The sequence below is a fragment of the Lacerta agilis genome, chromosome 6 (assembly GCF_009819535.1).
Source record: "Lacerta agilis isolate rLacAgi1 chromosome 6, rLacAgi1.pri, whole genome shotgun sequence".
Taxonomy (NCBI): domain Eukaryota; kingdom Metazoa; phylum Chordata; class Lepidosauria; order Squamata; family Lacertidae; genus Lacerta; species Lacerta agilis.
In genome coordinates this window covers 48,830,443-48,843,132 of record NC_046317.1, presented here as the reverse complement: position 1 = coordinate 48,843,132, position 12,690 = coordinate 48,830,443, and the positions used below count along the sequence as shown (strand labels likewise).

The following is a 12,690-nucleotide window of genomic DNA, read 5'->3' as shown; positions in this document are numbered from 1 at the left end:
TGAGAGCTGCTTTATAGATTGCAGAAGCTGTCCTGAGTGCCTACTTCAGAATTTCTCCGCTTTTTATAGTCTGTGTTAATTGGAAGCATTTGTGAGTATAATGACCTGTGGAAAGTAGACTGCTGAATCCATATGATTCCCTAAGGTTGTGAAAATATCCCGAGAGAGAGATCTTTTGAGGCCTTACGAGGCCTTCTGTTCCATAATGCAGTATCAGTACAGTGGTACCTTGGTTTAAGAACAGTTTAGTTTATGGACAATTTAGATTAAGAATGCTGCGAACCCGGAAGTAGGTGTTTTGGTTTGTGAACTTTGCCTTGGAAGCAGAACTTGTTTCCCTACCTGTTGAGTGTGTCCCATTTGTAAATTGAGTCCCCCGCTGCTATGGGAAAGAATGCCTTGGTTTAAGAATGCTTTGGTTTAAGAATGGACTTCCAGAACGGATTAAGTTCGTGAACCAAGGTACCACTGTTTAGGATAGATATGGGTTAGTATTATTTGGCCTTCAAGGCCGTCCATAAGCAGAGGCCTCCAACAAGCCCCCTAATGTAAAACTGGCAGGGGTAATTCAAAACACTAATTTCCTTCTTTTGTATCCAGCTCCAGCACACCCCTCCCCAGCTGTGTACATTTGTTTCTGTTTGAAATTTGAATCCCTTCATAAAGTCTTGCTTTACTCTGCCCTGCTCCGTCCAGGGGCCTGCCTTTTGGAGTAGTGGCTGTAGAAGTCTGCAGGCCGATAATGGCAAAATGATGCCGATTTTAATGAGGAGAATCTCTTTTATTCTTGCTGCTAATGGAAAGGCTTCCATCATTTGGGCGAAGTCCAAAATATCTATCCATTTATAATAATAAAAAACATTGTATTCTACAATTTCATAATGTCAAAGCAGTCTACATCTATTACAATGCAATAAAAACCGCAGAAAAAATTAAAACAGATCGCCACCTGACTTTTATGGAAAACATGTTTCTTAATTGTCTGCTTAAGCCTGGTGGCTTGATGTAGGAAATTGTTTCTTTCAATCCTAGTTATTTGATACAGCTGGAAATGTGGAATTGTTTTCCTCACAGAGTAATAGCTGCTGGAGCATATCAAAACTCCTCCTTCTACTTGCATGAAGACATGCCAGGAGCATATAGAGTACCCTACCAGGTACCTGCTCATGGGAGGAGAGAGGTTTCTAATTTATGTTTAAATTGCAGTCCTGAAAGTTAGTATGGTTTATTAACAAAGCCTTCCTTGCTTGCTGACTGCTATATCAGCATAATGCCTTGTTGAAAAGCACTTGGTTCCCTGAAAAGTGATAAAAGATAAGGCTGACTCTTACCAAATAAGAAATTAGTGACTCCAGGCTAGATGGAAATTCACAAACACACTGAAAAATCTCCAAAAGTATGCTTTGGCATTCCCTGTACATAGCTATGTCTGCCACTGAAAGGTCTAATTTCGTTCCCATAAAGTTGAACATTAGCTAGATTTTGTATTGCAGATATATCAAGAGAAGCATGGTCAGCACAACTCCCTCTGTCATTATCCTCCATAGTTTGGCTTGGTTTCCTTCTGTTTCGCTCTCTCTGTGTGCTTGTGATGAGAGGAGGGGAAGGTGTGATGGAGAGGGGAAATAAAAGCACATGGTCTACTGATCTGTATACATTGCTCTGGCATGATGCAACCCGTGCTTATTTCTAGACTCTGCCTTCATTACGTATGCTCTTAGCAAAAGTGCCTGAAAATCCGGGCTCTCTCTTGGTACTTCCACTGCCCATTTCTTTGATGAAGTCAGAAATGGCTTCATACAGGCACTTTCAGGATAGCACTAATGCTCTTATGGAAGAGCTAATGGTCTCTCTCAAGCTGAGTAGCAAGAAAAAGCATTTGCTGATTGAGTCTGATAGGCTCAGGCTTTTCTCCAATTACTTGGGCTTTCTATCCATGTCAATTAGGTACTTAACTTTGAAATTGTTCTAGACTGTGCTTCTCTGATTCCTAAGTTTCTAGTTCTCAACAGCTGCAGAATAAAACAGGGAAATGAGCAGCTTATGTTGATAACGAGAGTCCCCAAGTTATCCTATCTGTTCTGACCAATGTGAGAAAAAACCCTCTGATCTGACTGGAAAGCAAAGGAAGGGAGACATCCTCCATGGTGGATCATGAAACAGTGATAAACTCACTCACAACTCAGGCTGTTCATTACTGGCGGGCAGTTGCTAGGCACAGCGCTGTACTAGCTGAATGTGAGAAAGAATCTGATCTCTGTTTTTAGCAGGGGTAGTTTTAGGATGCATTCTGCTGTCAAAAACAAGATTAGGACAGAGTCTGGGCTGACAGGGAAATAAGAGGACAGAATCCTCTCTGTGGGGAATCTTCCTGGATCAGACATTTCTATGTAGCGCTGCCAAGGAGGTGGGGAAGGGGGAAAGCTCCTTCTTGGCCTCAGGGCTGTGGCTTTCACTCTTAAGACTAGAGCCCATTTGTGCTTTGGATGCCAGCCCAATTGGTTCCCCTCTCTATAAATGTTGGCTTTTGCTGATGGAGCTAAACAGCCAGGCCATTGTGTGTGTGTCGGGGCCACTGGAGAAACTGCCCGAGTTGTGTTTTGTATAGTGTGTCAGTGTGTGTTTCCTTTTTGGGCTGTCTCATTCCCTCCTCCTGCTGCCGAGACTCGGTTGTCATGGCAATCATGTCATGGGGGCTGCTGCTTTTCCATCCTGGAGGCACAGAAAGGCTCATATGCAGCCTACCCAAGGGAGCAGCCCCACCGTTTCTGAACATCCTTTGCAAAGTGGACGTGGGCTTGCTGGCACATGGTAAACCTCTCGCTAGAGGTTGCAGTCTTGCGACTGTTAGTGTCAGACATAGCCAATGCCACCACACTCATGGGCTTGGCTAGAGCCCCAAATGGCAATGTATGCCTCTTCCACAAAACATCAGATCTGGTGTTCTTGTCAGCTTATCTGGCTCTGAGGAGAGGAGGCTGAACACAGGTTTGCACATATAGCATCTCACTGAAGAAAGTTTCCATGCCTCTCAACCAGTTGTTCAAAGAGTGTCTGTGTTGGTGGAAATAACAAAATGAAAATTTGCCGTTGTATAATAATAATAATAATAATAATAATTAATAATAGAAATCAAGCTTCTTTAGAAATAAAAACCTATTCGGAACAGAGGAAGTGGCTTGTTAACATCAGCAATTTCAAGAGATGATAGATGATACATCGCTTGATGATTTGGGTGCTAAAAGGTCAAAAAAGCAATTGCTGGCAGTGCAGCTCATCTGGGTTTTGGTTTCATGCATTCTACTTTTATAGGTCAGGAATATGACTTTGCCAATAATTCTGCTCTGGTGAAGCAGACAGTGCTTCTGCTTAACAACCATATACTATGTGTTTGTTTTGTTTGTACGCAGTTGCAAGACTGCATGAAAGGTGAGCTGATAATTGCAGGACTCAAAAGTTTAGAGCGACACTAAGTTGGTAGTGCTCCATCCATGGAGTAGCACGCACTTCCAGTGATGGGGTGCTATCCATTATCATCTGCCCCCTCACTCAAAGCAGCTGATTATTTGTCAGTCAGGTGCCTACCTTTGCCCATGAGAGGTTGCTTTTTGAAGTTGGGCTTGGATAACTTCAGTTGCTGTGGGCCAGGCAACAAGCTTAGTGCAAAGCTTTCCTCGCTTGATCTTCATGGAAGTGTTGTAGCTCAGTGGTAGGGCACATGCTTAGCATGCAGAAGGTCCCAGTTCAATCCCGGCATCTCCAGTTAGGGAAAGGCTCCTGCCCAAAATCCTGGAGGGCCACTGTCAGTCACAGTCAGTCAGCTTCCTATGACAATGAGATACCTCTCTTATTCTGGCCTTTTGTAATTCCTATTGACTGCTAACAAGTGGATTTTGAAGTCTTTGGAAGACACCCTTTGGGGTTGTGTGTCAGACCCTGAAGCTGAGAGAGCTCTCTACATGTACATGATTGAGACTGGGTTGAGGCTGAGGCCCCAACCACCCTCTTGTGGGCAATGCTTAGAAGACCTTTAAATCCCACCGCATCTCCTCACCATTTCTTAATGAAGAGGTAATGGCAGATGGCTCCACAGCAAGGGTGTTAAAGCAAGTCCTGGCGTGACCCTCATTTTTGTCTAATACTTCCAGCCCACACACAGCAGGGTTAAGCTAGCCAGTTGGTGAAATACCAGTTTATTTCTCCCTCCTGCAAGGAAAAGGGGACAGCAGCTTGGCCGAAGGGTTTGGAGTGGAATGAGCCGTCAATGGGTCTTTTCTAATGCGGATATGTGAGGTCCTTGTATTGGATGAATAAAGCCTTTTGTGCCTGTGGCGCTCTTGTGTTCACCAAGCTATGACATAACAGCTCAGAAGGGTGACACCTGCCAGGTCATGTTAGTGCTATTACCAGTCACCTTGTGACTCATTAAGCCTGGGTTACATGGAGTAATAGCTTAGCTGCTTCCATCTCTCTAATGCAAAGCTGCCAGTTCTTCTAGGTGCAGGTGGCGTAGGGTGGTGAACACTCTGGGATGGCGGGGTGGGTTGGGGTAGAGGGGGGCATTAGACAGCCTGCTGAGACAGCCTGATCCTACTGGATATGTTCCCCACCCTCAGAGCCTAAGCTGGCCTTCACCAACCTGCTGCCCTTTGACTCTAAGCCATTATTGATTTTATGATTAACAGCCCATTCATGGAGATGATTTCCTAGCAGCTACAGCCTTCCTAGTGAACAGCTTGAAAGACCACAACCTGTTGAATTAGATTCATTTTGTCAAAGGTCTTTTGGATCCCCAGCAGGGACTTTCTGACCCCACCCCATTCCATATAACAAATGTATTTTGAAACTCCCCTGAATTTCGTAAGTGGCTTCTGTGTGGTGTTAGCTTTTGAAGTTCCAGGAAACAAAAGTCCAGAGCCTTGGTTCTGAGCACAAACACCACATGGTCAAATCTGAGCAGGATCTGTACAAGTAGCAGATGTAGGAAGGAGCTGCTTTGTTCCCTTTTGGGCACCAGAATGCAAGGCAGTTTTTGTTGTCTCGTTTCCTTTTGCTCTCCCGAGTGCCATGGACAGGATGGGATGTTTTAATTCTCCCCTCTTTCCCACACCCCCTTTCCTGGAGTCCATGATAGAAAATACTGATTTCCCCTTCCCTGAGATAACACATGAATCACTGTATCTATCTCATCTACATTTTGATCTTTGCATAGAAATGTAACAGATGCACCTCCTGCGTTTCAAGGCCTTCAGCCCTTCTGTTAAAAATTCCTCCTTTCTGCATGCACCTCTTCTGTGTGTACACCCATGTGCAGCTATATATAACATGTCAACTGAAATTAACGTTTCATGTCTCTAGTAGCCCCTGAAAGCTGATAAGTCAGGTTCCACAGGACTCTGTTTTCTGTTTTTTGTTTTAAAAAATAGCAAATTTGTTATTTGGCTAGTCCACATTACTAACATAGTGCCAAGCTTATATATGGCACTTTGTTAACTGCTTTGAGGTTTGTTTTGTTTTGTTTTGCACGGAAATTAGTCGATAACTTCTCTATTTTTAGATCTTATAATGATTTATGCTGAAATTGTTCAGTTATGGTTGTGTACTTTTTGATATGTTTTCCTTATTGTTTATGACTACTTTTGTTTGTAATCATGTAAATCATTTCACCACCTTGAGCATGGTTTTAACTGTGGAATGGAATGGCAACATGCAGATTAAACTACAATGCTGTTGATGATATATTTCAGAATTTGTACACCAGAGATGCACCATGAGAATCTGTCTACTTGGATTCAACCAATATTAAACTTGGTGTCTTGGCTAATGCCCAAAAGCCTGTGTGGTGTTTGTGCCCTGGAATAGCTACTTGATACGACATCTCCCTCCCTATTGAATTCTTTAGTGTAGCTGCAGAATTGGTTGATGCGCGTACCTCTTGTTGCCTGGATGGAGAGAAATTGTTGTGTGTCTGACCACACCCAGTTTTGTCACTCATACCACTGATATGCAGCCCCAGGAAGATTGCCCATGAAGGAGTTGTTGTTGTTGTTGTTGTTGTTGTTGTTGTTGTTGTTGTTGTCATTATCATCATTGTTATTTACCTGTCTGTCACCCTAAGGTCCCAAGGTGGGTGACAATAATTAAAGCACAGTGTTTAAAACAACTTCCAATCAAAGAAACAAGGTGAGTCCTAAGTATATAAATCTCAGGTGTCAAAAACCAGGGTTTATCAGTTTTTCGGCTGATAAGTGTTCCCCATCCCTGGCTTGCGAAATAAAGGGAACTTGTCCTCATTTCTCCCTCTTCATTTTCTCTCCAGGATCCGTCCTCAGATGCCAAAGGAGAAGATAGAAGGATGCCACATCTGCACATCAGTGACACCTGGCGAACCCCAGGTGCTCCTGGGAAAGGACAAAGCCTTTACCTACGACTTTGTCTTCGACCTGGATACATGGCAGGAACAAATCTACACAACCTGTGTGAGCAAACTCATCGAGGGCTGCTTCGAGGGGTACAATGCAACTGTGTTGGCATACGGCCAGGTAGGTGGCTCCTTTACCGTCTTAACAGCCTCTGCCAGGAGCTGTTCAGAGTATGCATCACCTTTTCAAGTTTATCATCTTAATTTAGCATGGAACGGTCTTTGCCTGAAAGAGGAAAAAATAGAGAACAACCACTGTTAGTGGCTGGTTGACTTTTTTTGGTTGTTACTAGGAAACAGAACTTTGACAGGCTCCCAAAGCTACTTTCCTGCTGTTCCTTTTTTTTTTTTTTTTTGCAAATGACTATTTGATTGGAGTACATCTGTGGAGTGCTGGAGACAGTGGTGAAAATGGGGCTGTGGGAAGAGGAGACAGCAGATACCTGGGGGGAAAGAAAGGTTGTATTTCCATGTGCAGTGCTTGCCATGAGTGGATCACACATGTATTAGTCTAGTCATGACTGTTGTCTGCATTGCTGATAGTTAAGGGGAAAGCTGAATGTATTCTGGGGGTCTGATTATGGCTGTGTATACACCAAAGAAGCTTCCACCCAAAGAGTCCTGGGAGCTGAATTTTGTTAAGAGTGCTGGGAGTGGTAGCTCCCTGGGGGTAAACTACAGTCCCCATGATTCTTTGAAGGGAACCATGCGTTTTTACTGTATGGTGGTTACTAAGCCTCTGTGTACTTAGATCTTTTCCTGCTTTCAACATCAAACTCAGGGTGGGGTTCCCAGGTAGCCAGCTATCCAAGCACAGACCAGCAAAGTTGCTGCATCATGTGCTCTAGAACAGTGTTTTTCAACCACTGTTCCGCGGCACACTAGTGTGCCGCAAGATGTTGCCTGGTGTGCCGTGGGAAAAATTTGTTTATTTGATTCCTATTCAAGAGAATTACTTTATATATAGTCAATATAGGCACAGAGTTAAATTTTTAAACATTTTCTAATGGTGGTGTGCCTCGTGATTTTTTTCATGAAACAAGTGTGCCTTTGCCCAAAAAAGGTTGAAAAACACTGCTCTAGAATTCAGTGGGTGCACATCTAAACTTCTTCAGAACCCTACATGTGCTTCCTGAGATCAAATCACCTAAAGATGGAACCACATTTTTATGTTTGTGAAAGAATCACCGTATTTTTCCATCTATAAGACGCCTCCATGTATAAGACGCCCCCTATTTTTTTGGGCAACAACCAACCGCCAGTCCACCCTCGGCACTATCCGTGTATAAGACACCCCCTAATTTTTTACATTATTTTTTAGGGGGGGGGAACCTAAGTCTTATACATGGAAAAATATGGTACAGTGTACTTCAAAGATAGTGGTGGCTTGAGGGGAGCTGGTAGTGGGGAAATGTAAGTGCAATTTTTTGGGGAGGGGTTGATACTTGGCATTATAAAATAATTTATTAAACCTTCAGAAAAGGTGAAACCCACTTCAGACACTTGCTTAGAGAAGCAGAGCAAGCCAGTGGGTTAGTGGAAGCCGGTACAATGGGATTTCCCCCCATGTTACCCTGTTCTCTCCCCAAATCTGCTGCTGTGGGGTCGGGGTGGGGAGATCCATTAGAACAACATGCAGGAGAAGAAGAGCCTGTTCCTTTGCACAAGCAGAAATGCACAATCTCCTTGGTGCGACATTGAAAAAGGCAAAAGATTTATACAATCTGAAGAGAAACCAATGTATTGGTATGACTTGAAGGACCACATGGGGCTTTCCCAATATTTTTTTGCCAGTCACATTGCAAGTTTCTCTAGTATTTAGCTGCTGAAGGCTGTCTTGGTCATAGATATTTATTAAGAGTGGCATATGCTGCATCTGAACAGCTGGAACAGAGGTTTTCTCCAGAGGCATGAATATTAATAGCAGCAAAATAGCTCTTCTGACTGCAACTTTTAAAATTGACCTTAATTCTGTACGGTTGGTGCATTCACATACGGTGAGTGCCATCTATCACCTTTCAGGGACCCATTGATACCAAACAAAGGGCTGCTTCACAAAATTGTGTGTGTGTGGGTTTTTTTTTTTAAATGTGGAGATCACTTGAAGATGTTAGTCTCAGAGGTTTTGTCTTGTGTATTGAGTGAGGGGATAGGTGAGCATACTGTGTTTGTGTTGCTTGATCCCTCTGGGAAGCTGAGCAGATTGAGCCAAATGGGAGATGGTCAACAAATGAGCAGTGGTGATAGCGGTGAGAAGGAGGAGGAGGAGGAGGAGGAGGGCCCACACATGGGGTTGCCGCACTGAAGGTATCTTACCCAAGGACACTGCAAAACCTGGAGTCAATGCTGATCATGACAAAAAGCTAGCTGGTTGTTGGTGGACACACCCAATTCATTAGTGCAGTGGTTCAGGCTACCATTTGCATCAGAATTATTTCAACCTTGAGAACATAAGAAGAGTCTGCTGGATCAGGTCAGTGGCCCATTTGGTTCTGCTTCCACAGTGGCCATCCAGATGCCTGTGGGAAAGCCACAAGCAGGACCTGAGTGCAACAGTGCTGCCCAACTTGTGATTCATAGCAACTGGCATTCAGAGGCATGTTGCCTTTGACAGTGGCGATAAAAAAATAGCCATCATGTCTAGTAGCCATTCATATCCTTATTTTCCAAGTTGACGGCCATTACTACCTCTTCTGGGAGCAATTTGCATAGTTAAGTAAAGGTAAAGGTAAAGGGACCCCTGACCATTAGGTCCAGTCACAGATGACTCTGGGGTTGCGGTGCCCATCTCGCTTAACTGGCCAAGGGAGCCAGTGTTTGTCCGCAGATGGCTTCCAGGTCATGTGGCCAGCATGACTAAGCCACTTCTGGCGAACCAGAGCAGCACACAGAAACAGCGTTTATCTTTCCGCCGGAGCGGTACCTATTTATCTACTTGCACTTCTTTATTTATCTACTTGTGCTTTGAAACTTCTAGGTTGGCAGGATTGCATAGTTAAACTATGCACTATATGAAGAAGTACAGTACAATCATACGTTGTGTGAGGGTTACGTTCCAGAGATGGCACATACATGCAAAGATGTGTGTACTTGAACTGCCCCTGCAGAGCTTCGTTACCTTTCTGAGAACGCTTTACCCCTTCCCCTTCCAAACAAGCCAAAGACCTTAAAAACTCTGTGCTGGGGAAACCTGATGCAGAAAGAGCTTTTAAACTCTCCACCTTGTGTGCGTTTAATTTGCAAAATTTCAACTGGCAGGACTTCAACCATGCAAGATTGAAAATGAAATGTCCTGCTGTCCAAGCCTTTTTCTTTCTTCCTTTGTCCTTCTTAATTTATTTAGTGCGCTTATATATCCCACCTTTCCTCCAAGGAGCTCAAGGTGTTGTACATGGTCCTCCCCACCTATTTTACCCTCACAACAACCCTGTGAGGTAGGTTAGGCAGAGAGACAGTGATGGCCCTAAAGTCACCTAGTTAGCTTCATGGTCAAGTGGGGACCAGAACCCCAGTGTCCCAGATCTTAGTCCAACACTATATAGCATATTTTAGCCTGGGCATTATATTCTGCTTTTATTTTATTTTTCAGTTTTTTAAAATTTTATTCATTATTAACACAGAAAAAAACCATAAGATTTCCCCCCCTATTGGAGCATTTCCTTTTTTTCCATATCATATCTTATAGCCATTTCATATTGCATTGTTGTTGTGTTTATCCCACTGTTGTTTCTCTCCCCCTGCCCCTCCAACAATCATTGGCTGAGCCTTTGTTGGTTTGCATCCTTCTTCCAAGAGACACCACCTCAGGAGTGGGACTTTAGCTTCCCAAGAACTCTATGAGGTGGGTGAGGCTGGGAAACATTGGCTTCTCAAGGCCACCCAGTGTGTTTCATAGCTAGGTTTCCCACGTCGCAGCCCATTGCCCTAGCCATTGCACCACACTGGCTTTCACCACCTCCTCGGGAAAGGGTAGAAGAGAATTTTAAATGAACTAACTAGGTGTAAGAAGAGTATCTTGTAAACAAAATAAAATAATTGCAAAATAGCATGGAATACAATACTCACTTTCATTTTACACTGAGTTACCTTCCATGGTGATATTATTTCCCTCTGCTCTGCAATAGATGTACGTGGACTCCAAGCTGGCTGAATAACCAGGATAAATATGGGGAATGGAATGTCTGAGCTGGAATTATAAAGTGCAATGGAGGGTTTGTAAAGATTCTGAGTGCTATTCAACTTAAGTTTTACCTCAGGTCCATTCATTTCGGTGGGTCTCCTCTGAGTAAAACTTGCTCAAGTACCTCCCTCTGTGTGGTGGGTTTAAGGAAAAGCAGAGTTGAGTAGTGGAGAGTCCCAGGGAATCTTCTTCTTCTTTGGTGATCACTTGTAGCCGATTAAGATTGTCTTCCTTAAACATGGTTTTAACAGTGAGTCTGTAAGTGACTGGAGGCCAATTCTGGATCCACACGTCCTTCCACAGTGGGGACATAGGTTTCTGGGCAGGAGTTGATCATACTGAGGGTTTGCCAAATGTGCCTTCCTCTTAGCACGTTTCTCCCTTTCATCCTGAGTTTGAGCATCTTCAAAGCTCATGACACCTTTGGTAAAGGCTGTTCTCCAATTGGAGCACTCGCAGCCCAGTGTTTCCCAGTTGTTGGTGTTTACATTTTTTCATCACCTCACAGTGAAGTTGGGCTCTCATAAAGCATCTCTTCCATTTACTTTTAGACAGGTGCAGGTAAGACGTACACCATGGGAACCGGCTTTGACGTGAACCTTTCCGAAGATGAGAATGGCATAATTCCACGGGCCATTACCCACCTATTCTCTGGCATAGAGGAGCGCAAGCGGGCAGCGCAGGAACAGGGTGTGCCAGTACCAGAGTTTAAAGTCAGTGCACAGTTCTTGGAGGTAGGTGCCTTGGTGTCTGTAGGGAGATGGGGGCATGAGAAGGAGGGCTTAAGCTCACATACAGGTATGCCTGAGGCTACTGAATGAAACGGGCTTCTCTAATTTCTGAAGCAGTAAGTGCGGTGTGGGGGCACAATTGGATCATTGGTGGTGGATCTGGGTTAACATACAAATTACAGCATGGGCCATGCCTGTGCACCCAAGAGTAAGTGAAGGAGATTAAATTTGAATTTGCATTTGAAAATGAGGGGGCATGATGCTCCTTCACTCAGGGGCAGAACTTGGCACTTGCTTCCTTTTATACCACCGTTATGCTATCATGCACAGAAGACCCATTAAAGACGTCGCTTGACCTTGACAATGAGTAAACATTTTTATAGAGGTAATGCAGCTGATTCATGCATCAATCAACAGATCGCAAGAATGATGCAGACCTACTTGTTTTGTTCTGTCTGGGGATGCAGCAGCCTCAGCCAACTTAAGATTTCATCTCTCTGGTAGGCTTGGCAGTGGTGAGAGCAGTGAAGAATTCCATGCAACTTTTACATTTATTGCTCCAGACAATTATGAATCTCCAGTTCTTCCAGTTTTTCTTCCTGTTACTAGCCCTGTTCCCCATAAAATTGCTGAGATTCGAATTCCTGTTAGAAGAGAATTGCAGACTTGCTACAGCACCAACCTCTCATGCTATAGTCAACAGGGCCAATCCTTAGCTAAATGTCAAGCTCTGCTTTGAACTTCAAGGCACGCTGCAAGCCCAAATACCCATTTCTATCATTTTGTACCTGTGGAGCCCTTTGTGAATCAATCAACCTAGTATCAATTCCGCCCCCCACCCATGTCTTTGTTCAGCTGTATAACGAAGAGATCCTGGACCTCTTTGATAGCTCACGAGACCCTGATTCCCGCCACCGGAAGTCAAACATCAAAATCCATGAAGATACCAGTGGTGGGATCTACACCACAGGTGTCACATCACGTCTCATTGGCTCGCAGGATGAGGTACGTGACCATCTCCTCATACATTAGACCTCAGCTTTGTGTTTCGTGTTAATTAGTAGCTACAATGTCTTGATTCCATGTTCAATGAAAGTCCTCTTTAGGCATTCCTGATTGTGGGTTTCTAAGCGTGTTCAGCCTGTTGGATGGAGCCAACAGGAACAGGGACATTGGATGCAGGTTGGATGGAGCCAGCAGAGACATAGGAGGCAGCTCTGGTGTGTTGCTGCCCTACTGGCACTCAACTGTTTAGGCCCCCCTGAGTTTTTTGAATGCCTGGAGAGGGCTTAAGATGGCAATCTCCATTTCAGACATCATTATGCATCTAATGTAAGTGAGTGGGTGTGTTGCAGTGG

At 44.1% G+C, this 12,690-nt stretch overlaps 1 protein-coding gene across 5 annotated transcripts in view; it reads left to right on the top strand.

Moving 5' to 3' along the window:
* The window catches only part of KIF21B (kinesin family member 21B), a 65,085-nt gene that overhangs the window by 19,557 nt on the left and 32,838 nt on the right, over positions 1 to 12,690 (top strand). For all 5 annotated transcript variants that reach the window (XM_033152511.1, XM_033152512.1, XM_033152509.1 and 2 more), the window contains exons 2-4: positions 6,320 to 6,542; positions 11,153 to 11,335; positions 12,188 to 12,337. In XM_033152511.1, coding sequence (XP_033008402.1) covers positions 6,320 to 6,542; positions 11,153 to 11,335; positions 12,188 to 12,337 — 556 coding nt within the window. The remainder of the gene's footprint in view (positions 1 to 6,319; positions 6,543 to 11,152; positions 11,336 to 12,187; positions 12,338 to 12,690) is intronic.